The following is a 23255-nucleotide window of genomic DNA, read 5'->3' as shown; positions in this document are numbered from 1 at the left end:
AATTATACCTTAATTTTTTTAAAACTGTTGATCAACTTAGGGAGAGAGAGAGAAACATGGATCTGTTCCACTTATATGTGCATTCATTGGCTGATTCTTTTTATCCACACCCGAGAATATATCTTTCCCATTGCTTTTCAGAGAGTGGAAGGGAGAGAGAAAAGCATCAATGTGAGAGAGACACATCAACTGGTTGCCTCCCACACGTGCCCAGGGCTGGGGTTCGAGGCTGCAACTGAGGTACATGCCCTTGGCCAGACCCTTCAGTCCGCAGGCTGATGCTCTAACCACTGAGCCAAAACGTCTAGACCAGTTGGTTGATTCTTGTATGTGCCCTGACCAGGGATCGAACCCGAAACCTTGGCATATTGAGACGATGTTCTAACCAACTGAGCTATAAGGCTAAAGCTTGATTTTTTTAAGTTATTTTTAAAAATATGTCTTTATCAATTTCAGAGAAAGGAAAGGAGAGTGAGAGTGAGAGAAACATCAATGATGAGTCATTGATGGCTGCCTCCTGCAGGCCCCCTACAGGGGGAATCGAGCCACTACACTCAACCAACGTTGAGAGAGAAACATCTATTCCTGGTCAGGGCACATGCCAGGGTTGCTGTCTCCATCCCCAGTAGTGGGAGTGCGAGAGGCAGCTGATCGATGCTTCTCACACCAATGTTTCTCTCTCTCTCCCTCTCCCTTCCTCTCTCTCTAAAATCAATAAAAAGAAAAACATTATTATTATTATTATTGTTACTATGAGGGTGCATTTATTAAAGCTGGGGACAGTGAAACAAGAAAGGGTTTAGCATAGAAGAAGCAGCAGGAGCGCCTAGGCTGGGTTGCTTTGGCTCACTGGGAAGTCAGAGAAAAGCGGGCCTTGGAGACAGGTTCAGGGGCTTAGGCCGAGATGAACTGCCTTTGCCCACTGCTCCCCTGGTTGCAACTCTCTTGGGATCCCTTAGAGTTTAGGAGATGTGTGTCTGTTGGGGGAGCTGCGGGGGAAGAAGAAGGGGAAGGGAATGGCATGGGGAAGGGAGTGGCACAGGCGTGCTCCCCAGAGGGAGCGCGTGCTGAAACATTATTTTAAAAAATTGTCATTGCAAGTTACCTGGGGAGCAATTCAGACGATGCCCAGACCCCGTGCCTGTCTATTGACTTGTCCAGGCCTGGCACAAGCCAGTTCCCCACTTGCGCCCAACCGCACGCAGCTCTTTAACCACGTGAGCTGGCCGCACATGGTTCCTCGCAGACTGGAATTCCTGCCCCACCCTGGCCCAAGCAAAACAACCCTTAAAACTGGCCGGCAGCCCAGGATTTAAACCACTTCCTTGTCTGACCCTCTTCCCTGTATGAACATCCAGGAGGAAAGTTATAGCTTCTCTTGCTGCAGGGCTGGGGCATTGGGCCACCTGTGCTTTATCCTCTGAACTTCTCAGAGTCAGAGGGGATCCTGGCCTGAGCTGGAAAGGTGAACCCCTGGCACCCCCTCCCCCAGGCTCAGGCCAGCACCTTCCTCAGGGTAGATGCCAGCACCAGGGCCTTCTCTTGGGGAAGTTTTGTCTCCTGGCTTGACGAAAATCCCCTCTGTGCCCTCCTCTTCCGTTTTCCCCTGCAGAATAAGCTGAAAACTGACCCGGTGAGCTTAGATGATATGTAAAAGTGTCTGGAGAAGACTAAGTTCCTCATGACTGCAGTTATGACTCTGATGGTGGTTATGAGGGGGCCAGACATGGCTGTCTATGTCAGCAGCTGGCACACGGCCTGGGCATTGTTAGACACTCAGTGCCCGTTGCTCCCTCCTCCCCATGTGGCCTGATTCACGCTGATGGAGTGGGAAGAGCACACTGAGAGCAGAAACCAGGCAGCCCAGCCCCACCCCCGTGGCTGCTCTGGGACCACGGCAGGAAGTGAGGAGTGGGAGAGTCCCAGGCAGTGGGAATGCCCGCTCTGCTTATATCTGCTGCATGACCCGGGCAACTGAGTGCCCTCTCTGAGCATCCAGTTGCCTTCCTTCTCTGTAAAACCGGGTAAGGGGAGGGAGGCAGGAGACCACCTGACTACTCAGGGTGGGGCAGGCAAGTCTCAGCACGACAATGCCCAGGGCTCACTCTCTTTCTCAGGAGCCTGCATAACTATTTCTCCTTTTCTGGGGTAAGCCCCCTCACCCAAATAAATGGTCTTTGTGTCACTGCCTGCTTGGTGGATAGAGAGGGGTTCTGGAATCTTCAGGGCCCCAACCTCCCTGAGCAGAGGCCCAGCCCCCAGGCACCTCCTACCTGTTGTGTCCTTGCAGGGGGCTCTGGACCAGGAATAAAACCCAATCCTTTAGGTATAACAAAATTGGGGGTCAAGCTGAAGACAGGGCGAGTGTCCTTTAGACTCAGCCTGGGAATCTGGAACCCCTCCTTGTTGCTAGAAATAGCCTCCATTTTCCCATCTGCAAAATGGAGTCAATAATCATCCCACCGCCACTTCAGAAGTCAGATGAACTTCCACAGAAAGTGGTAATGACCCCTGATGTGTGTTAACTCTGTATCAGGAAGCATCGTATTTGTACATTTGCAAAGAAGTCCCTGTGATCACAAGCAGCTCACACTGCTGGTGGCAGTGGTGGTGGTGGTGTGTGTATGTGTTAGCTGATAGCAATGATATTCTGAGAGGATTTCCTGAGACACCAGGTTTGGGCCTGGGACAGGTTCTCCCAGGTTGGCCCTGAATGGGAACTGAACTGGTGACCTCATGGTGCATGGGCAATATTCAACCAGCTGAGCCACACTGGTCAGGGCTCCATTCTCTGATCTTGATCTCATCTCCTAGGTGGTAGCAGCTTTGCTGGGTTCTGAGAATACTGAGAGGAAAGCCATTTCCCTGACAGAGCAGGAAGGCTTCTGGGAGGAAGTGACAATTGAAATTGAATCTTATAGGAGGAATAATAGATAAATAAGAGCATTTCTGAGTGTGGCACGGCAGATGCAAAGGCAAGGAACTGTGAAGGGCAAAGCATGGAATATTTGAGTTAGAGGGGAGGAATGAGGCTGGGGAGGGCCCAGGTTATTCTGCTGGCAATGGGGAGCCATTGACAATTCTAGAAACTAGTGATGGGGTCACTCTTGCCTTCTTAGTTCAAAGTTTAGGCAGGGTAAGCCCAGAGGTGCTTGAGCAGCCAGATGAGGGGAAGAGGGAGGCTGAATCCAAAGTCTTGGCAAGACTTGGGAAGACAGCATGAGACCACCTCCCCAGGAGTCTTCCTGCCCCAATCTGCTGAACTGCCCCTGCCCTATCTGGCCATCGGCGGCTGCTGTGGTCTTGCCAAGGGCCCCACAGAACACAATGCTGGTTGCTCAACTTGTTCAGTGCTTTATTGAAACAAGGCCCTAACAGATGACTCATTAAGGCCTTTAAGCACAGCCCTTCCCACATCCTGAGATTAAGAAGTCAGAGGTGGTTCTGTCCTTGGTTTAGCTGTTTCCATGACATTTCTCTTGAATATTTCCAAACCTTAAAGTGTAAAGATTTTATCCACACAAACACACATACCCTCCTGCTGAAGGCTGTCATGTTCACTGAAATGCTTCCACTCAGTGGTTTGTATGTGCAAGACATTGTGCATCTACGGCAATCCATCCATTCATCATTCATCCATTTGTCCATCCTCGACAAGACAGCAGTAAGTTCTCACAAGTCAGGCCCTAGGGTTCACAGCAGTGGGGGCTGGGCTTCCAGTGAGGCTAAGGACACAGGCCTTAGCCTTCACCCAGGTGCCCCCAAGTAGAACATCCCTTTCCGAGGCAACAGGAGACAGACCAAGTAGGTAATTAAGATTTGAATCTCTAACCCCTCCCTTCTTCGCTAAGGGTGACTGCCTGACGGCCTGTGAATGTCCTGAGATGGGCAAAAAAATCAGACAGACAAATCAAGCATACAGGTAACACTGAAACAGGAAGAGTAAGAGCTTACGTTTGTGCTAGAGGTGTATGTAAGGAGGGACAGAAAAGAGGGAACAAGAAAGCCAAACACGCAGGCACACGCAGGAGTGCTGTGAGGTCCAGGGCACAGTGCTACTCCCAGGGCTGGAAGGAGTGCAGCTCTGGCCCATCTTGGGGGCCGTGGCTTTCCCCCAGTCTCAAACATACAAACAAAGCCCCTAGAAAAAAGGGGGCTTTTCTAGACACAGGAAGACAAAGGGTTAACCAAAATAAGGAAGAAAAAAAGCAAAAAGGCTCCTGCTGGACACAAAATACTTCCTTTGAGCTGGACTTAATCCAATTTCACTAAGTCAACAAGTTAGGCTCTTCTAGGGGCTAGGGTGTTGGTAGGGGGTGGCACCAGGATATGGAGTATGGTTGGAGTGAGACAAGGGGATCAAGGCTAGGGGCAGATAGACAGGACACCCTCACTGTCTTTCCCTGGACAGGACCTGGGGCCTGCAGGAGACCATCGGTCCTATAGGCCCCTAGGTGGCTGGTGCCCGGGCCACTCAAGGCAATGAAGGTAGTAGGTGAGTCCGTGGCTGGCCTTTCACTTGTCCTGCAGGCGGCTGCAGAGCTCCCTCCGGCTCCGTTCCCCGGCCCAGCTGCGCGTCTTGAGGCGGAATGTCCTCAGATTGTCCTTGAAGGCCTCGTGGTTCATAGGGCGATAGTCCTGGGGTTCACAGAAGGTCTAGGGCAGGATGGGAGAGGTCAGTCAATATGGGAGAGTGGGTAACTTAGGTGGGGCAGCCCTTCCTTTTCTTAGGGTGATGCCTGGCCAAGCCCTTTCCCTGCAGTCCAACCCTCCCATGGAGGCTGTAGCCACCCCTGCCTATGGTACCGGGTGCTGTGGGAAGAACTCCTTGTAGCCGCCTTTGAGAATGTACATCTCAGGATAGTAGAGGCTGGGGTAGTCATTGATGGTCCGATCTCGTTCCCTGATGAAACGGCACCTGAGACCAATGGGTGTGGTGGTCAGAGCTGGGCATGCAGCAGGGTGGACCTCAGAGAACCTGCTCCCTGCACCCACTCCTTTGAGGGCCTTGGAGAACCACAGAAGGCTCAAGTGCAGGCACTTTTATTGTATTGTATTGTATTTTGTAATCCTCCCTCGAGGATAGTTTTTTCCATTTATTTTATTTTACTTTTTAGAGAGAGTGAAGGGAAAGGAGGGAGGAAGAGAGAGAGACAGACAGAGAGAGAGAAACATCTGCGTGAGAGAGACACATCAATTGGCTACACCCCTGCATGCACCCCGTCCACGGCCAGGGATTGAGCCTGCAACTGAGGTATGTGCCCTTGACCAGGAATTGAACCCAAGACCCTTTGGTTCACAGGCCAACACTCTAACCACTGAGCCGAACCGACCAGGGCTCAAGTACAGGTATTTTTACTTTTAGATCAGTCTGGCTACTGGGTTCAGAAGAGGCTGGGAGATGGAGGGAAGGAGGAAAATCAAGGGGCCTCTCTGTTTCTAGAAGGCAGGCGCAGGATCTTTGTTAGTGACAGCTGGCCTGGACTGCGAAAGGGGAATCAGAATGAAGAGAAGTTGACGAAATTCAAGAGATACATTCAGGAGGTCTGAACAAGACAGTGAGGGCGAGAGGTGGGGAAAGGAAAGGACATTTGAACACCAGAAGGGTCAATGTCACTGAGGACTGGGACAGGGTCCTTGGATTTTTAAGGACACTGCTGGAAGCTTGGAATCAGACTCGGGGGTGGGGGATGGGTCATGGCAATGATGGAGGGTTGTGGCCTTTTGGGAAGACCAATAAGAGGGAAACAAGAAGAGGGTGCCATGCACAAGGAAGCAGGGGTGAGGTCGGCTTCAGGCAGTCAGATGAGACTTGAGGCCCAGGCCAAGGAAGGGCTGGGCTCAGGCCTCTTGGCCTTAGCATGGCTCCAGCACCCACAAGCTTGGGTGGAGCTGGGACTCACATGCGGGGCCCACGCTCAGATGAGAATTCACAGTGGAAAATAAGGATGATTCTCTTGTCCAGGCTGCAGGGCGTGATGGGGCTGTGCAGCAGGAACATCTCAGCGTCCTGTTCCAGGGGCAGGTTCACAGCAGTCTGTCAAAGCAGCTGGAGGTCAGGCCACAGTCCCGAGCCTGGGCGGCCGACCCCTCCCCTATGCAGTTCCCTTATTTCAAATGGGTGACCCCACCTCTTGCTGGGCAGGACCCTTCACCACAAGAGGGCGCCCCCACAGAGGAAAGATAGAACTGGTGGGTCTTCAGCACCTCCCCGGTAGCCCTGTCTCACCTTGATGTGCCCGCCTTCATACTCGTAGGGGTATCTGCAGTCCACGATCACAAACCTCTCCACGATGTTGCTGAACTTGCCCGTCAGCAGGGCCACCATCTGCAGGAGGCCACGGAGGTGGGTCCCAGCACGTCAGGCTGGCAGGCAGGGGCTGGCCCCTACCCCTACCCTACCTAGTGCCTGCAGCCTGTTCTCAGGGAAGGTTAACAGGCGAACAGCTCGCCTGCACCTACCGTTTCTGGTGCGATGTACTTGAGGTCTTGATGCTTCCCGTCCACAGTCTGTAGGAGGAAGGCCTGAAGCGAAGTAGGGAGAGAGAGAGAGAGACTGAGAAAGGGAGGAGAAAGTGAAACGGGTAAGGTAAGGAGCACGGAAGGACAGCTTCCTTCCCAAGCCCAGAGGCCACGCTTGATTTGACCTTCAAACTCGGCTCTGATTCCGGTAGCAACCGAGAGGCACCTCTTGGGTCTGATACCCCAGGAACAACCTTCCAGGGAGAACTAAAGGGAAGCAGAAGCGGTAGACTCCTGCTTCCTGCCCCAAGCTCTGCCAAGCCCAGGAATGAGGCCTGAGGAGAATCAAGCTAGACGCCGTTTGGAAATGTTTTCCAAGGTGGAGACACCACTGAGGCCTGGACATATGTGAGATAGAGTCAGGAGACCAAGGAGACACGGAGTAGAGTCTAGGTGAGAGTAAAGTACGATTGGGTGCAAAGGACAAAGCAATGGAGCCTCTGGGGAGAGAGGGCAGCCCTGAAGTAGCTGCTGGGCTCCAGGGCTCCAGTCGGTAAGGGGTAGAGCTCGAGGGTCTTGTAAACTGGTACCTTAGAGTAATCCCCAATCAGTTCACGATGGTCACTGTCCAGGATGTTCTCAATCTCGTCATGACACAAGGACTTGGAGCGGAGGACACGGGCTTTCTGTGAGACAGATGGCAGCCAGGATCAGGGAGGAGGCTGCCCCTCCGTGCCCAGCCTGGCTGGTATTCCCTCTTGCCCGCACCCTGGCTGAGAAGGGATTGCAGGGTAGACTGGGAAGGTGGCAGCCCCACCCCAGGAGGAGGGCTCTCACAGGTTCCTCGGCCTCCTGCTGCTCCTCCAGAGGGGTCACACTCCTTCTCCGCTTGTTCTGTGTGGGCAGGTCCCTGTCCTGGGGCCGCTCCAGCCTCTTAAGGATGGGCCGGATCACTCCACAGGGCATGGACGGAGAGCGGAAGAGCCGCTGGCATTTGCTGTACATGATGAGGTCCTGGGAAGGGCAGTAGGTTGGGGGTCAGAGTACTCAACTTCTGCTCAACCCCAATCCCACCTGGAAGGTAGAGCCCCACCCCTCTAAATTCCAAGGGGGCCACCCCAGAAGCTCACCTGCTCTTCTTCCTTTTCCAAAGTCTTGACCAGTGGGGCACTAATGAGGCTCTCCATGCCTGGGGGAACTGAATCATCATCCTGAGGCCAAATCAACAAGATATGGTCACACCAACTGGCACAAGCCAAACCCCTCAGGCCCGTCCTCCAGTGCAGCCTTCTCTGGCCCTTCCAGCACCTCCACACAAGGCAGCCCCCCAGAACCAGGAGATGGCAGGGACCCCTCACTGCTGGGACTCGCACACAACCATGAGAAGCTGCACAGGAGCACCTTCCCTCTGCCTGACTGTCCTCCCCTCACTGCAGCACTAGCCACCTGTTCTTCTCTGACTGCCCAGAGGTCAGGCTGTGACTCAGTTACCGCCAATTCTTCTTCTGACATTGGAATGAGGTCATAGTCTTGCTGCAGGAGCTCAGAGCTGTCCTCTTTGGGAGATCCCAGGGAGGGAGATGCAGGGGGCCTGATGGAGCAAGGCTGCTTACCTTTAGGTCATTCTCCAGGATGTCCACAAATCCATCATCTTCCTCAGGAGTCCCCTTGGTGGGGGTCAGGGGGAAGCGTTGGGCCAGGGGACTCAGCTCCTCTACTTCCATCTTCCGCTCAGGGGTGAGACACTTGTGTGGGTGACATACAGATGCAGGCTACTCAGGGCTGGGGGCCCAAGGCAGTCCCTACCCCTAACCTTCTGAGAAAAGGTTCCCCTGCCTTAGGCTCAGAATCACCCTCCCATCCCCAGGCTGCCTTCAGAGGGCACCTGCCCTGTGTGCACGCCTGCCCTGCAAGGGTCAGCTCTCCCGATGTACCATCAGGTCAGGGGCGGAGCTTGGCCTCTGGGCAAAGGCTTCTCTGCGGCTGGCCCACTCGGCCAGAGCATGGGTATGGCTGGGATGTGTGGGCTTCCATGGCACCTTGAAGATAAATCCATCCTGTGGGCAAAACGGGGTGGGGGGCGAGTCATCGAATGCCAGAGAGCCACCCCAGCACGCCCCCTTGCCCCCCGGCATGTTCCCACTCTGGCCTGCAAGAAGCGCACATTCTCTTTCTCCTCCCCAGAGGTGTGGGCGGTTTGGCCACGAGCCCTGCTCTTCCTCCAGCTGCCAGGTGCTTGGGCATTGGTGATGTTCCGTAGCACAGGGCTATGGCCCAGCAGCCTCACCTGGGGAGCCAGGGGGGGCAGCAGTCATTGACGGTTACATTTCTCTGGCACCAGCACAGGCCCTACCTTCTCCCACCCCTCCCCTGAATCGCCCTGCTAGCCCATCCACCACCCAAGCCCCATTTCCCACAGCCAGACCAGGGACATCTGACCCCAAATGTCCCCTCTAGGAGTTGGGCCTTGGAACCCTCCTGCCCTTCCCCAGTCCTGGCCAGTGTGCCTGAGCCTCCTGTCAGGCATCAGAGGGCACTTACCGGCAAAGACTGGAAGCGTCGGATGGTGAACTGCTTGCTACAGAAGGAAACAGGGACATGGTAGGGCTGGAGAGTCTGGGACCGTAATGGGGAGCATGCAGGATGCCTCTCCACCAGAACCCTGTGCACGCACCCCTCAAGAGAGGGCCTGGGAAAGCACCCTCCCCATGCCAACGGGGAGCAGAGGTAGCCTGTGGTGGGTAGACCACCAGAGCCTGCAAGAGGAAGGCCAAGCACTTACTTTCGAATGAGCCGGCTAGCTGCCTGGATGGCCTGTTCAAACCTAGGAGAGAGAAGGGTCCCATGCACCTACCTCCCACTACAGTCCATCACCTGCCACCAACATCAGGTCCCCAGTCCACAAGACCCAGGGACTAGGGCTAAGGACAGTGGAAAGGGGAAGTAGGAAGAATGTCAACTATCTGGGGACCCGGATATTGAGGGGGAAGATGAAGGACAGCCTGGGATTTTAAAGGCTGCACTGAATGGAAGAGGGCCCAGAAAACGGCAGCAATGGAGACAGCTGGGATAAGTCAAAGGGTGGCTGAGTGTTACCCAGACAACGGTCATGCCAGCTTGCCCACAGGCCTTCCACCTGTATGCAAATCAGAGGGGCCATATGGCCGCCAGGAAAGGCATTCATCCAACCCATGATGATAGGCCTTGGCCGCAATGTGGGTCTCTCCAGGGCCTAGATGCCAGCCAAGGCTGGGCTTCCCTCCCCTTGTGTGGGGCTGTCCTGGCTCCCCCTAGGACAGGGCCTGGTTTAGTGTGCCCTTGGATCAGCCAGTTTGCCATGCCAGACCCCCTAGTGCCAAATGTGTAGGGTCACATCCTCTTAGGCCTCCCATGGAATTTTTCAGGACCCAGCCTCTGTCACACCCCCTCCTCCTGCCTTAGGAAAGGCCAGCAGGCAAGGAATTCCAACAGATGTTCCTTTTGAGGCTAGAGCACAAGCTTCTGTAGATAGCTCCCTCCCAGCTATATTACCAGAGACCACCTGCCACGCAGGGCTTTGTGCATCTATGCATGTATACACTCACACACACACAAGCTTCTTTCTGAGAAACTGTAACCGTCAAAGCAGGTTTGGGGGAGGGGGGAGCATTGAGGACTGAAATGTCAGAGGGTTGGCCCCAAGGGGGGGGGGGCTGTGCCAAGCCAACCTGGCATTAGGGATGAACAATTTCATTGATTTGGTTTCCAATCTGCACCTGAGCCTTGGGCTAAAGCAGGGACAGCTCTGTGTTGCCACCAAAACCTAACCTGTAGTCCCTCCACCCAAATCTCTCCCCGTTTCCTGTTTGCGAACAAACCCTGTAGCCCAGCTCAGTCTGATCAAAGGCAGTAGGAAGAAAAATAGCCACTGCCCTAAACTCAAAGCCACAGTCCCCTAGCTCAGGTTGGGGATGCCCAGCTGTTCTCACTAATGTCTGGCAGCTGCTCTCCCTGCTGAGGCTCAAACAGCTGGATGGAAACAGCTGTGCTCTGGAAGGTACTACTCCTGCCCCACAACCAAGGGGGTGGGATCTGTCCTGAACAGAGCCCACCAGCTCCCTCACCAGTCCCTCTCAATAAAGAGCCTGGTCCAGAGGTGGACCAGAGGGTCAAGTGTCACTGAAGCCAGAGGTTGCTGATAGGATGACCAAGAGCCAAACCAGCCTGCAGCAACTGTTTTGTTTGGCCTAGAGTGATTAAAGTTTTGAATTAGAGCATATTTTAAAATTGTGAAATTTCACACACACACAAATAAATGTGTATAGGCAGAAAGGAAAACAGGACATATACCAGGCCTATATTCCCACAAGGGCTGGCTGGAGTCAAGTATCTGCTGCTCCCAGAGGCCACTGTCCCCACCACCCTGGCTCTGAGCCCACTCTCAGATGCTCCTGTGAGACCAGGCCCCTCTCCGAGACAGGGAGCAAAATCCCAGAACTTAGAAAGGTCAATTAGTCCCCCCAGAGGAGTCTGTCTACTCTCCTAGGCTTCCCCAATGAGTTTACGCTACAGCTGGGATTCCCAAAAGCAGGTGCCAACTCCTTGGTAGTGGGGATCCCTCTTCCCTACTCACGTCTGCTCCGCCATCTGGGGGTCCATGGGGCTAGGAGAATCCATGCAGAGACCTGAGGGGACAGAGTGCTTTGGTTTGAAAGTAGTGCCATTTTTTGCACTTTTCCCCACCACATCCCAACCCTATTCAGAGAAGGGAAAAAACATTTCTATTTTAGATCTTGACGCATTAAAAAATGAAGCAAAACGTACCCATGGACCCCAAGGGCTGACGCTGCCCCTCCCCCCACAATTGCCCAAAGCTCCACTCCCCATTTACTATGAAAACACTTCTACATGGTTTGTAAACCAAAACTTTGCTAAGCATTTTAAACCATAACTGGTTTAAGATCATTTGTTCTGGAAGAGATAACAGTTTTTTTAAAGGAAAATATTATAGCTGAAGGCAAGTGAATGTTATAAAATAACCAGTTTTCAGCTCTAATGCCTCCCAGGTGGGGCTGTGGTTCAGGGGCTTTGGTTTCAAGTAGGTGAGATCTCATCTCCCGCTGAGGGCCCCACCCAGTCCCCTGGCTCTGTCATTCTGGGCTGAACCCGCCAGAGGTGGGCAGGGGGAGGCTTCTCAGGTCCTCAGGTTGTTGGAAGGACATTAGGCTGACTGGCAGGGAAATGAGGAGGCCTCAGGCAGTCCCCCAAACTCCCCTGGCACCCTTGGGCCTCACCTGCATCCGAAGATTCAGAGGACTCAGACGACAGGGAGGATGCAGACGCTCGCCGCGGGGACAGGGATAGGCATGTGAGCAGGCTGCCTACCTGACTCTTTGGGGTCTCCCTGGGAAGGGAGCAGGGACCCAGGGAAGCAGAAAGGTAAATGTGGGGTTCAAGGGCTGGCTGGCCCATGTTCCCACCAGCCACCCATCCATCTTCTGCACTGCCCCAAGGGAGGTGAGGGCATGGAAAACCTGCCCTCTTTTCAGGCCAAGGCAGGCTCCTTCTACAGAGGTCTTAAGAGTCTTCTCTTTGTTGGTTGGTTTAAGAAAGGTCCTCCTGGGTACAGGGGTAGGCGAGCCGGAGACAAGAGGAAGGAGCTGGGCTGGGGGACGGTGGGGCAGCAGAGCAGCCCTGGAGGGCCTTTAGGCTCCTACCCATCCACTAGCCTTCCTGGAGGAAGGGCCAAGACTTGGGCTTCTGTTGCTGGGAGGACAACCCAGCCTGGACCCTGCAGGCGAGCTCAGGGAGCAGGACCAGCATTTAACACTTTAAACCCCAGGAAAGAATTAGGTGTAGGGGGAGCAGGGGCAATGGACATAGGAGAACTGGACTACTCTGCCACCCTGAAGTTACCCCTCCAGGCTCACGATTTGCTGCCTGGGGCAAAATGGTGGCGTTTTGGGCAGAAATTAGGGAGGCAGCATGGTGGAGGCACACTAGGGGGTGGAGGTTGTCTTCAGAGTCCTGTGCCGGACAAGAGCAGGTCATCTGGAGAGTGTGAACAGCCCAGTCCTGGCCTCACCGCCCTTGTCCCTGGTCCCCAAAGCAGGCTCTGCCCGGGACGCCTCCTCACTCCACCTCTCGGATTCGGATCCCAAGCCGGGTTCCCCCGGAGGCCCAGGACCAACACCCTAATGCCGACCTCTCACCCCACCCCCGGCCTCCTTGGGGCGCCCTACCTGCCGAGCCCAGCGAGGTCGTGCATGGTCTGCGTGAGGGTGGTGACCGGCGAGGAAGTGGCCGCTCGCTCCGGGGACCCGAGGAGGCCATGGGCTCCCAGCCGGAGGCCCGGGAGGTGGCTCGGGCGCTCTGCGCCCCCGCGCCCGCCCGCAGGGCTGGTGGCCGAGCTGGGCGCCGCGGGGTCCTGCGGGGGCAGCTCCATCGCGCTGGGGCCCCCAGAGGCCGGCGGGGCGCCGGGAGACCCGCACACGCCAGGCACAGCCGGCCAGCGCCAGGTGCGGAGCGGGCCCGGGTGGAGGGGAGGGGAAGGGAGGAAGCGCAGCGGGGCCGAGCGAGGGAGGCGAGGGAGGCGAGGGAGGCGAGGGCGAGGGAGGCGGGGAGGCGGGGAGGGCGGAGGGGCGCCGCGGCCACCAGTCCGGGAAGCCGCCCGCAGCTGCTGCCAACCCTACCTCCTTATATATTCGAAAAATAACAGCGGCCGCGCCGCCGGACGCCGCCAATCGGGGCGCGGGCTAGAGGAGGGCGGGACCGAGGGCGCGGAGGCTGGCCCCGCCCGGCCCGCCCACCTTTTCAGGCTTTGGGTGCCGCGGCGGGGCTGGGGTTTCTCCCACGCCCCCCGCCCCCGCCCCCGAAGCTAGGGCTCGAGAATCCCGGCGTCCTAGATTCCGTTCCTCGGGATGTGGTTTGGAGTTACACCCCCCAGCGGAGAGGGCCCCAGGGAGGCAACGACCCCCCAGGGTGGCCTCGGGAGGGACCCCGCGGTTTAACACCGTTTACACGCGCGGCAGGCACCGTGAGAGCCGCCGGTCCCGGACTTTGCCGAAGGCGATTGCATTATGCGGTTTGTGTTCGCCGCTGTACAGACGGGGAAGTGGAGGCGTGAAGTTCATTAACGCGTTCAAGGTCACGCACGGTGGGGCAAGTTGTGGAGCCGAGATTCTCCCCAGGCACCTCTGTTCCCGCAGCCTCCCTGCCCCCGCGACACGCGTCCCCAAAGCCTCATTCCCACAGGATTCCCACCAGTGCCGGAGGTGGACCCGCGGTGGGGGCCAACACGTAACTGATGGGCGCTTCTGAGGGGGCCCCAGGTTGGACACCAAGGCGTCCAATTCTCTCCAGCAGCTCCAGAGGCGGCTCTCCAATGGTTGACCTAGCCATGTGACCTCAAAACCCAGTTATGGGAGTGTCTCCTGTGTATTGGTGGTTTGGCTAATGTGGTGTCAATGGGCATCATATTGTTTAATTGGTGTTTCTTTGATGATCTGAGAGCCTGAATTTGTCACTAGTTTACACTGAGCATCTTCTAATTATCTAATCACCTTCGGGCTAGCCGGCTTTCCTGCCAAAACCGAGTGAGCGGTAAGCAGCTTTTGCATCCTGTCTTCCCAGGAAAGAGGTGGTCTCCTGCTGGGAAGGGTACAGCTCCGTGAGCCTTTCACCCCTTCCCTGTAGCTCCAACCGCCAACCTTGGCGTCAAAAGGGAGGGCCTTGTGGTGGGGGTTTGGGCTGGCCAAGGGACAGATGTGTAGAGGAAGGGAATGGGAAGACCCCAACCCCACCTCAGAGGGATTACCTGGGTAGGCATCCTGATGTTTTCTTCTCTCAACATTTTGGCTAGTTCCTATGCTGTGCCAGGACCTATGCTGTGTGCTGGGCAGGAGGGCTGAAGTTTCAGGTCAAGGGTCCAGCTCAAGACTTCCAAGATTCAAGGCTGTGATTGCCCTGGGGGGCCTCCTATGCAAAAGACCAGAAATAAAACTTCCCTGAAGGTTTCATTTTCAAAATCAGCCCAGCAAAGGTAACCCCACAGGGTGTGCAGAGGTGGTGGTGGGAGGTGGGAAGAGGGCAGTTATACTTCAATTGCTGGAAATCCCATAGTCAGGTCACTTCTGGGCCAGTGAAGAGGAGCCAGGACCACAGAGGATCATTCCAGAGCATCCCACACAGCAGCTCTGTGTACTCTCCTGAATCTCCTTTTGCCAGTTATATCATAGATTATGTGTTCAATTAAAAACAAGGAACACCTAGTCAATAAAAATAAACTAAAAGAAACTGCAGCCCTGGCTGGGTGGCTCAGTTGGTTGGAGCATTGTCTCATACACTTGAAAGGTTTCAGGTTCGATTCCAGATCAGGGCACATGCCCAGGCCACAGGTTCGATCCTTGGTCAGGGCGTGTACAGGAAGCAGCCAACCGATCAAGTTTTTTTTTTTCATCAAGTTTCTCACATCAAGTTTTTTTTTTTTTCTCTCTCTCTCTTCCCCTCTCTCTAAAAAGATCAGTGAACAAACACGTCCTTGGTGAGGATTAAAAAAAAAAATTGCAAACATCATAGTTAGAGGATCAACTCCTCCCATCAACCACACTTCTGGGCAGAAGGCTGTCTCTTCCCATGGAAAGGAATGACCTGGACCAGACTATACACATCAAGCACTGGGTGTGGTTAAGAGGCCTGGTGTCTGGTGTGATCCTGGAGCCTTGCCAGACAGGAGGAAAAATTACCACATGCTTGTAAAATCCTCCTGCTTCTGCAAGGCTGTTTCCAAACAGCATCTTCTTTGTGGGACTAATTTTTCTGGTACCTTTTTTTGTCACAGATTGTGACAAGTTAAATGGTTTTTGTGTTTTGTTGTGTTTTTTAATCTTTTTTTAAAATCCTCACCCAAGAATATTCTTCCTTCCTTCCTTCCTTCCTTCCTTCCTTCCTTCCTTCCTTCCTTCCTTCCTTCCTTCCTTCCTTTCTCTCTTTCTCTCTTTGATTTTTAGAGAGGGGGAAGAGAGAGAGAGAAACATCAATGAGAGAGAGAAACAGATCGGTTGCCTCCTGTATTGATTTCAGAGAGAGGAAAGGAGAGGGAGAAAGATAAAAACATCAATGTTGACAAAGTCATCATTGATCGGCTGCCTCTTGCATGCCCCCAACTGGGGATGGAGCCCGCAACATGGGCATGTGCCCTGACCGGGAATTGAACCATGATCTCCTGGATCATAGGTTGATGCTCAACCACTGAGCCATGCCCAACCGGGCAGCACATCTCATCTTGAACTTGCCACATTTCAAGTGCTCAATAGCCACATATGAGATTAATGGCTACCATAGTGAACAGGGCAGGTCTATGCATTTACAAGCATATGTATGTCCATTTTTTAAAAATTTCTATATTTTCCCAAGAACAGGTATAATTATTAGATTAAAAGAACATGATCTCATTCTGTCAGTTCCTCAAACAACTAAACACAGAGTTACCATATGACCCAGCAATTCCACTCCTAGGTATACGCCCAAGAGAAATGAAAACATGTGTCTACATAAATACATGCAAACAAATGTTTATAGCAGCATTATTCATGGTTACCAAAAGGTAGAAGCAATTTAAATGTCTATCAACTGACAAATGTATAAACAAAATGTAATACCCACACAACAGGGTATTATTCAGCCATTTTTAAAAAATGAAGGACTGACAGATGCTACATCATGGATGAATCTTGAAGACACGATGCTAAGTGAAAGAAGCCTGTCATAAAAGACACATGATTCCATTCATATGAAATGTCCAGAACAGGGAAATCTATAGACAGAAATTACATTAGTGGTTGCTTAGGGCTGGAGAGGGGCAGATAGGGAGATGATAGCTAAAGAGTATGGGATTTCTTTCTAAGGTGATGAAAATGTTCTAAAATTGACTGCGGTAATAGTTTCATATATCTGTGAATTGTATACTTCAAATGGGTGAGTTGTATAGTACATGAGCTATGTCTCAATAAAGCTGTTAAAAATAAAAGCATATGCTATGAAGGACTCTTGGCTCTAGGAACTCTAGGAGTGTCCTCAAATAGCTGAATAACTTCTTTCCTGCTAACTGCAGCTGCCCCCTATCAACAGGCCCACAGTGTCTTCTACTTCCTGGCCCAACCTTGGTGCCATACAAAGAGAAGTGATACAACCACTTCTAGGACAGAAAAGAAGCCACACACATGTGTTGATGGCATAGCCATGTCCAGACACCCACTCTAAGTGCTGCCTATAGCAGTGTATAGGGCCCGTTTCTACTCCCTCTCAACTGACCACTTCCTGCACCAGTTCATCTGGAGTTCTGGGATCCCCCACCTCCCTCCATAAGCCCCATCTTTCCACTTCTCAACCTTAGGGAAGTCAATAGTCCACCTTCTCTTTCTTGACCCAGGTGGTCCAAAGCTGCCTGCCAGGCTCAATAACTATTCCACTTACCTAATAGCTATTCTTTGTGCCCCTCAGCAAGCTCTCCCTTCTCCTTTTCATTTTTAAAAAAATATGTTTTTATTGATTTCAGAGAGAGAGGAAGGGAGAGGGGGAGAGAGAGAGAGAAACATCAGTGATGAGAGTCATTGATTGGCTACCTCCTGCACGCCCCCTGCTGGGGATGAGCCTGGACTGGAACCACCATCATCTGGATCTTAGGTCAATGTTCAACCACTGAGCCATGCCAGGTGGGCCTTCTTTTCATTTTAAAGGGCCTGTTAATACTTGCTTATTGAAGAAAACTTGGAAAATTCAGCAAAGTAGGGGAAAAAAGCCAACCCACAGACCAATCACCCAAATATCCACTAATTATTAGCCAGAATGGGTAAGGGACCAGGAGGAAAATATGTCACATGAATGAAATCTCCAAAATGTAGCAAGGTTTCCCAAAGATGCATGGGAAGGAATCCTCATACAGGTGGCCCTACATTCACCTTTGCACAGCAACCATACACCCATTATGGGCCAAGCACTGATCTGGCCTGTATAGGAAAAAATCTCCCACATTTCCTTCTGGATCCTGTGATTAGAAGAATATTTTTTATATCTCAGGGAAAGGGCTAAGTAAGACACAAAACCCAGAAGCAATACAGGAAAAATTGATAGACCTGCCTACTTAAAGAGTTAAAACTTCTCATATCTAAGACTCCCTAGTCTGAGTTAAAGAACAAATGGAGAATATATTTGCAATATACTTAACAAAGATTTTATGTTCAGAGGTGAAGAGCTCCTGAAAATCAACAAAAAGACAAATATAAGGGACACATGGGCAAAGGATATGACTAGGAAATCCACAGGATTCAAACGGCCAATACACATATGAAAAGAGAAATGCACGCTAAACCAGCAGTGAGTTACACTTCTTTCCCTTGGCTTCTAGAACACCACACAGGCTTGGTTTTCCTCCTACCATTTCAGATGTTCCTCATGAGTTAACTTTTAAAATATATATATATTATTTATTAAAGTATAGCTGACATACAATATTTGATTAGTTTCAGGTGTACAACATAGTTATCTGACATTTATGTACCTTATGATGTGAACAGCACCGTAAGTCTAGTAACCATCTGTTACCATACGAAGTTATTATCCTGTTGGCTATTTTCCCTATACTGTACATTCCATCCCCATGACTTATTTATTTTATAACTGGAAGTTTGTACCTCTTTTGCCCCCCTTCACCTCTTTCACCCACCCCCACCCCACTCTCCTCTGACCACCATCAGTTTGTTCTCTGTATCTATGAATCTGTTTTGTTTATCCATTTGTTTCATTTCTTAAATTCCACCTATAAGTAAAATCATATGGTATTTGTCTTTGATTTATTTCACTTAGCTTACTGCCCTCTACATCCATCCATGTTGTTGCAAATGGATAGCTTTCATTCTTTTTCATTTTATGTCTTAGCAATATTCCAATGCATACATATACCACATCTTCTGCATCTCATGAGTTTCTTGCTAGTCCTTTCTCGAGCCCTTAACCTTGGAGGGCCCAGAGCACTGGCCTTGGTTCTCTTCTTCTTTGTTTACATCCACTCACTTGAAGTGTCATCCAGCTTCAGGTCCTCACTCAGCCTGTCCCTCTGGGGGTCACAGCCTTCCTCTCTGCCTACTCTTCATGTTACTCTAAGAGGGTTTTTTGTTTGTTTGTTTTATTGATTTTAGAGAGAGAGGAAGAGGGAGAAACATCAGTGTGAGAGAGAAATGTGGATTGGTTGCCCCCAGTATGCACCCAATTGAACCCCAAACCTGGGTATGTGCCCTTACCAAGAATGGAACCCCTCACCTTTTGGCGTACTTGACAATGCTCCAACCAACTGAGCCACTTCCCAGGGTGTTCTAAGAGGTTTTTAAAGCACTGTAATGTACATTCAATAAGAATTTTTATGTGTTTGGTGCAGGAAGAAGAGGTTTCAGGGATTCATGTGTACATATGCCTATGTATATACATGACATCATTTCTGTAGGTAGAAACATACATTTATGGCTATATGCATTTGACACACTGAGATGTTATCTGTGTTTATCTATGGATTGTGGGATCACCATCAAACAGATTTAAAACTGGTGTTGCTATTATAAAAATAACCTAAATGTGTAACAATAAGCTACATAGATTAGAGTTCATCCATAATTGGAACAATATACAACCATTAAAAAGCTTGTGGGCCCTGCCAGGCCTGGCTCAGGGGTTGCACACCGACCTAGGATCCAGGAGATCCAGGTTAGATTCCCGGTGGGGCACATGCCCGGGTTGGGGTCTCTATTCCCGGTTGGAGGCATGCAGGAGGCAGCTGATCAATGATTTTCATCATTGATGTTCCTCTCTCTCTCTCCCTCTCCCTTCCTCTCTCTGAAATCTATATATATATATAAGCATATTGGCAATACTTTACCGATATGGAAAAATTCTCATCATTTGATGCCAGGTAAAACAGCAGGAGATGCCAGATATACAGAAAAGACTGGAAGGAAACGTATCCAAATGTTACCTGCGTATCTCTCCAGGTGTTGGGGTGAAAAGTGATTTCTAGTTTCCTGTATTTTTCAGTTTCCGCCAAAAATGTGAGTTATTTTTTCCTTAATAAAGCACAAAACACAGTCGTTATTCTTTACGAGCAACAAATCGCCGCCCGCCCGACTCAGTGGCCAGGCACCGCGCCCCTGTCCCCGGGTCACCGGGAACCCGAGCGCCGGCCGGTCCAGCAGGCCGCAGCGCCCCCGGCGGTCGGTCCGGCGTGGCGGGGAGAGGGGTGGGCGCGGAGGGCCGGGAGGCGGCGCCGGGCGTCCCCGCGCTTCCCGCGAGATCCCGCTCCGCCCGCTCCGCCCCGCTCGCCGGGCTCCCCGCTCCCCGCGCAGCGCCACTTCCTGCCTCCCGTGCCCGCGCCACCCGCCCTCGCCCGCGCTCGCCGCCTGCTGCCCGCCGCCCGGCGCCGCGCCCGCCGGCGCCCCCGAAGGTGTCCCCGGCCCGGCCGGGTCGCCACCCTGCCGGCTGCCCCACGAGCCGCTTTGTCTCGGGCGGGGCGCGCGGGAGAGGCCGCCAGGTGCCCCCCGCCGCGGGCCCGGGCCCCCCGCCCCGGGGAGGCGGCGGTGGCGCCGGGCCCCGGGGCGGGGGGCGCGCCGGGATGGGCCCCAAGCGGCGGCAGCTGACGTTCCGGGAGAAGTCCCGGATCATCCAGGAGGTGGAGGAGAACCCGGACCTGCGCAAGGGCGAGATCGCGCGGCGCTTCAACATCCCGCCGTCCACGCTGAGCACCATCCTGAAGAACAAGCGCGCCATCCTGGCGTCGGAGCGCAAGTACGGTGTGGCCTCCACCTGCCGCAAGACCAACAAGCTGTCCCCGTACGACAAGCTCGAGGGGCTGCTCATCGCCTGGTTCCAACAGATCCGCGCCGCCGGCCTGCCCGTGAAGGGCATCATTCTCAAGGAGAAGGCTCTGCGGATAGCCGAGGAGCTGGGCATGGATGACTTCACTGCCTCCAACGGCTGGCTGGACCGCTTCCGCAGGCGCCACGGAGTAGTGTCCTGTAGTGGCGTGGCCCGCGCCCGCTCGCGCAGCGCTGCTCCCCGGGCCCCGGCAGCGCCCGCCAGCCCCCCTGCGGTGCCCTCGGAGGGCAGCGGCGGGGGTCCGACGGGCTGGCGCGCTCGGGAGGAGCAGCCGCCGTCGGTGGCCGAGGGCTATGCCTCCCAGGACGTGTTCAGCGTCACTGAGACCAGTTTGTGGTACGACTTTCTGCCCGATCAGGCCGCGGGGCTGTGCGGCGGCAGCGACGGGCGGGCTCGCAGGGCCACCCAGCGCCTGAGTGTGTTGTTGTGCGCCAACGCCGACGGCAGCGAGAAGCTGCCCCCGCTGGTGGCGGGCAAGTCAGCCAAGCCCCGTGCAGGCCAAGCGGGCCTGCCCTGCGACTACACCGCCAACTCTAAGGGTGGTGTCACCACCCAGGCCCTGGCCAAGTACCTGAAGGCCCTAGACACCCGTATGGCTGCAGAGTCTCGCCGAGTCCTGCTGCTTGCCGGCCGCCTGGCCGCCCAGTCCGTGGATACTTCAGGCCTGCGGCATGTGCAGCTGGCCTTCTTCCCGCCGGGCACGGTGCAGCCGCTGGAGCGGGGCGTGGTCCAGCAGGTGAAGGGCCACTACCGCCAGGCCATGCTGCTCAAGGCCATGGCCGCGCTGGAGGGCCAGGACCGCTCGGGCCTGCAGCTGGGCCTCGTGGAGGCGCTGCACTTCGTGGCTGCAGCCTGGCAGGCGGTGGAGCCTTCCGACATCGCCGCCTGCTTCCGCGAGGCCGGCTTCGGGGGCGGCCCGGACGCCACCATCACCGCTGCCCTCAAGAGCGAGGGGGAGGAGGAGGAGGAGGAAGACGACGAGGACGAGGACGAGGAGGAGGGGGAAGGGGAGGAGGAGGAGGCGGAGGAGGGCGAGGAGGGGGAGGAAGAGGAGGAGGGGGGCGAAGGAGAGGAGCTGGGGGAGGAGGAGGAGGTGGAGGAGGAGGGCGACGTGGATGACAGTGAGGAGGAGGAGGAGGAGGAGGAGAGCTCCTCCGAGGGCTTGGAGGCCGAGGACTGGGCCCAGGGCGTCGTGGAGGCCGGCGGCAGCTTCGGGGGCTACGGCGCCCAGGAGGAGGCCCAGTACCCCACCCTCCATTTCCTGGAAGGTGAGGCGGACTCTGAGTCGGACAGTGAGGAAGAGGAGGACGACGATGACGACGATGACGATGATGACGATGACGAAGACGAGGAGGAGGATGGTGATGAGGTGCCTGTGCCCAGCTTTGGGGAGGCCATGGCTTACTTCGCTATGGTAAAGAGGTACCTGACCTCCTTCCCCATTGACGATCGTGTGCAGAGCCACATCCTCCACTTGGAACACGATCTGGTCCATGTGACCAGGAAGAACCACGCCAGGCAGGCAGGAGTTCGGGGTCTTGGACATCAGAGTTGAGCCACTGGGCTTAGCCATGCCCTTAACCCGATGTGGCAGCACCAGCCCAGGGCAAAGGATTCTTTGGGCAGCTGCTGTGGATGGAGCCAGAGTGGGGAGTTGCCCAGATCCTTTAGTGATGTTCCCCAGGCCCTATGAACAAGCCCAGTCACCTTGGTAGGGCCTGGGGCTGGGGTCAGCCTCACTGCCTGCTTATTGCCTCTTTCTCAGAGTCCTATTTCCTCCCCATTTGCCCCTGAACTTGGGGGACCAGGTGGGGAGCTGTCCGGTGCTACCACACCATGCCATCAGTGGACTAGGCCACAGCAGCCACCAGGGATGGACCCTGGAAGCTCCCGGCCAGAGAGTGCCTCTCCCCTCTGCCATCCACACTAGGTCTTTGGTGGGGGGGACCCCAAAGCCATTCTGGGAAGGGCTTCAGAGGAAGGTCCAGCCTAGGCCCCCACGAGGCTGGCAGCCCCCCATCCCTGCCCCCAGACCTCCTCGAGAAGCACAGTCTAACTCACCGCAGGCTCCTGAGCCTGCCTCTGCCTGCTTTCCCACCCCCCCAATCCACTTCTCTGGCCCAGCCCATGTTACTTTGGCCCTTGGTTTTCTTAATAGATTGGAGGTTCCCAAGAGGCCCTCCAGGGGAGTAAAAATGGGCGTTTCCCTTGTGGGCAGCTGCAGGCCCCATGCCTCGCCTTCCTCTCTGGCAGGGTCCTATCCTGGGCAGGGGCCCTGGGGCTGGGCCCAGAGTCCAGCTGCCCAGCTGCTCCTTTCCCAGTTTGAATTCAATAAATCCGTCCACTCCCCTTTTGTGGGGGTGAATGTTTTAACAGCTAAGGGTGCATCCTTCATGGTTTGGGATTGCGTCTGTCTTGGGGACACTTCCTTTCCCTGTTCCCTTTGGTCCTTGCTCTGGTGGGATGTTAAAGCAAGTGTTGAGAGAGTGGCCACAGCCTAGGCCCTGACTGGGGTGAGGGGTCATGTCCATATCTAAATGCTATTTAGACTTGGGGAGGTAGAGGTCTACAGTGCCCCTGCCTGGGCAAGGGTTTGAGGAAGCCAGGCCTTGCACCTGCTTTGGGGTTAGAGAGCTTGGGATCAGTTGGCTGGGACAGGAGGGAGGGAGCCAACAGTCTCTGTAGGGCTAAATTAAACTATATGCACCTGGGAACTAGGCCTCTTAAAGCTCATTAAAGGTCCTTGCAGAAGTGGGGCCAGAGGGCGGAAAGAAAGGGGTGTCAGGGCAGCTCTTGTGCTCCAGATTGGAGTTTGGAGGAGCATACAGGTGACTTAAGAGGGCATCTCCAAGCCTAGTCGCTATCCTTGGGGACAATGGCAGGAGAAAGGTGATGTT

General features: G+C 54.1%; 2 protein-coding genes across 3 annotated transcripts; one reads left to right on the top strand and one right to left on the bottom strand.

Annotated features, from left to right (window-relative positions):
- Window positions 1–3334: 3334 nt before the first annotated feature.
- On the bottom strand, window positions 3335–13109 carry CDC25B (cell division cycle 25B). Of its 2 annotated transcripts, XM_081148643.1 has the most exons (16): window positions 12684–13109; window positions 11736–11845; window positions 11075–11126; window positions 9245–9286; window positions 9004–9040; window positions 8627–8749; window positions 8397–8519; window positions 8076–8207; window positions 7593–7673; window positions 7300–7476; window positions 7053–7148; window positions 6463–6525; window positions 6230–6328; window positions 5904–6037; window positions 4807–4918; window positions 3335–4656 (listed from the first exon to the last, which is right to left on the bottom strand). In XM_081148643.1, exons 1-16 carry the CDS (start codon window positions 12884–12886, stop codon window positions 4516–4518), a joined length of 1725 nt encoding a protein of 574 aa, XP_081004769.1. In that variant the 5' UTR covers window positions 12887–13109; the 3' UTR covers window positions 3335–4515. The 2 variants fall into 2 exon arrangements, with proteins under 2 accessions (XP_081004769.1, XP_081004770.1); XM_081148644.1 differs by lacking the exon at window positions 11736–11845 and having other exon boundaries at window positions 12684–12951.
- A 6707-nt stretch (window positions 13110–19816) lies between these two features.
- On the top strand, window positions 19817–22738 carry CENPB (centromere protein B). Its single transcript, XM_081148482.1, has one exon. The coding sequence runs from the start codon at window positions 20096–20098 to the stop codon at window positions 21911–21913; it is 1818 nt and encodes a 605-aa protein (XP_081004608.1). The 5' UTR covers window positions 19817–20095; the 3' UTR covers window positions 21914–22738.
- The last annotated feature ends 517 nt before the right edge of the window (window positions 22739–23255 follow it).

Source organism: Miniopterus schreibersii, assembly GCF_964146895.1.
Source record: "Miniopterus schreibersii genome assembly, chromosome: 10".
NCBI lineage: Eukaryota > Metazoa > Chordata > Mammalia > Chiroptera > Miniopteridae > Miniopterus > Miniopterus schreibersii.
Note: the sequence above shows the minus strand (reverse complement) of the source record. Positions and strands in the feature narration are given on the sequence as shown.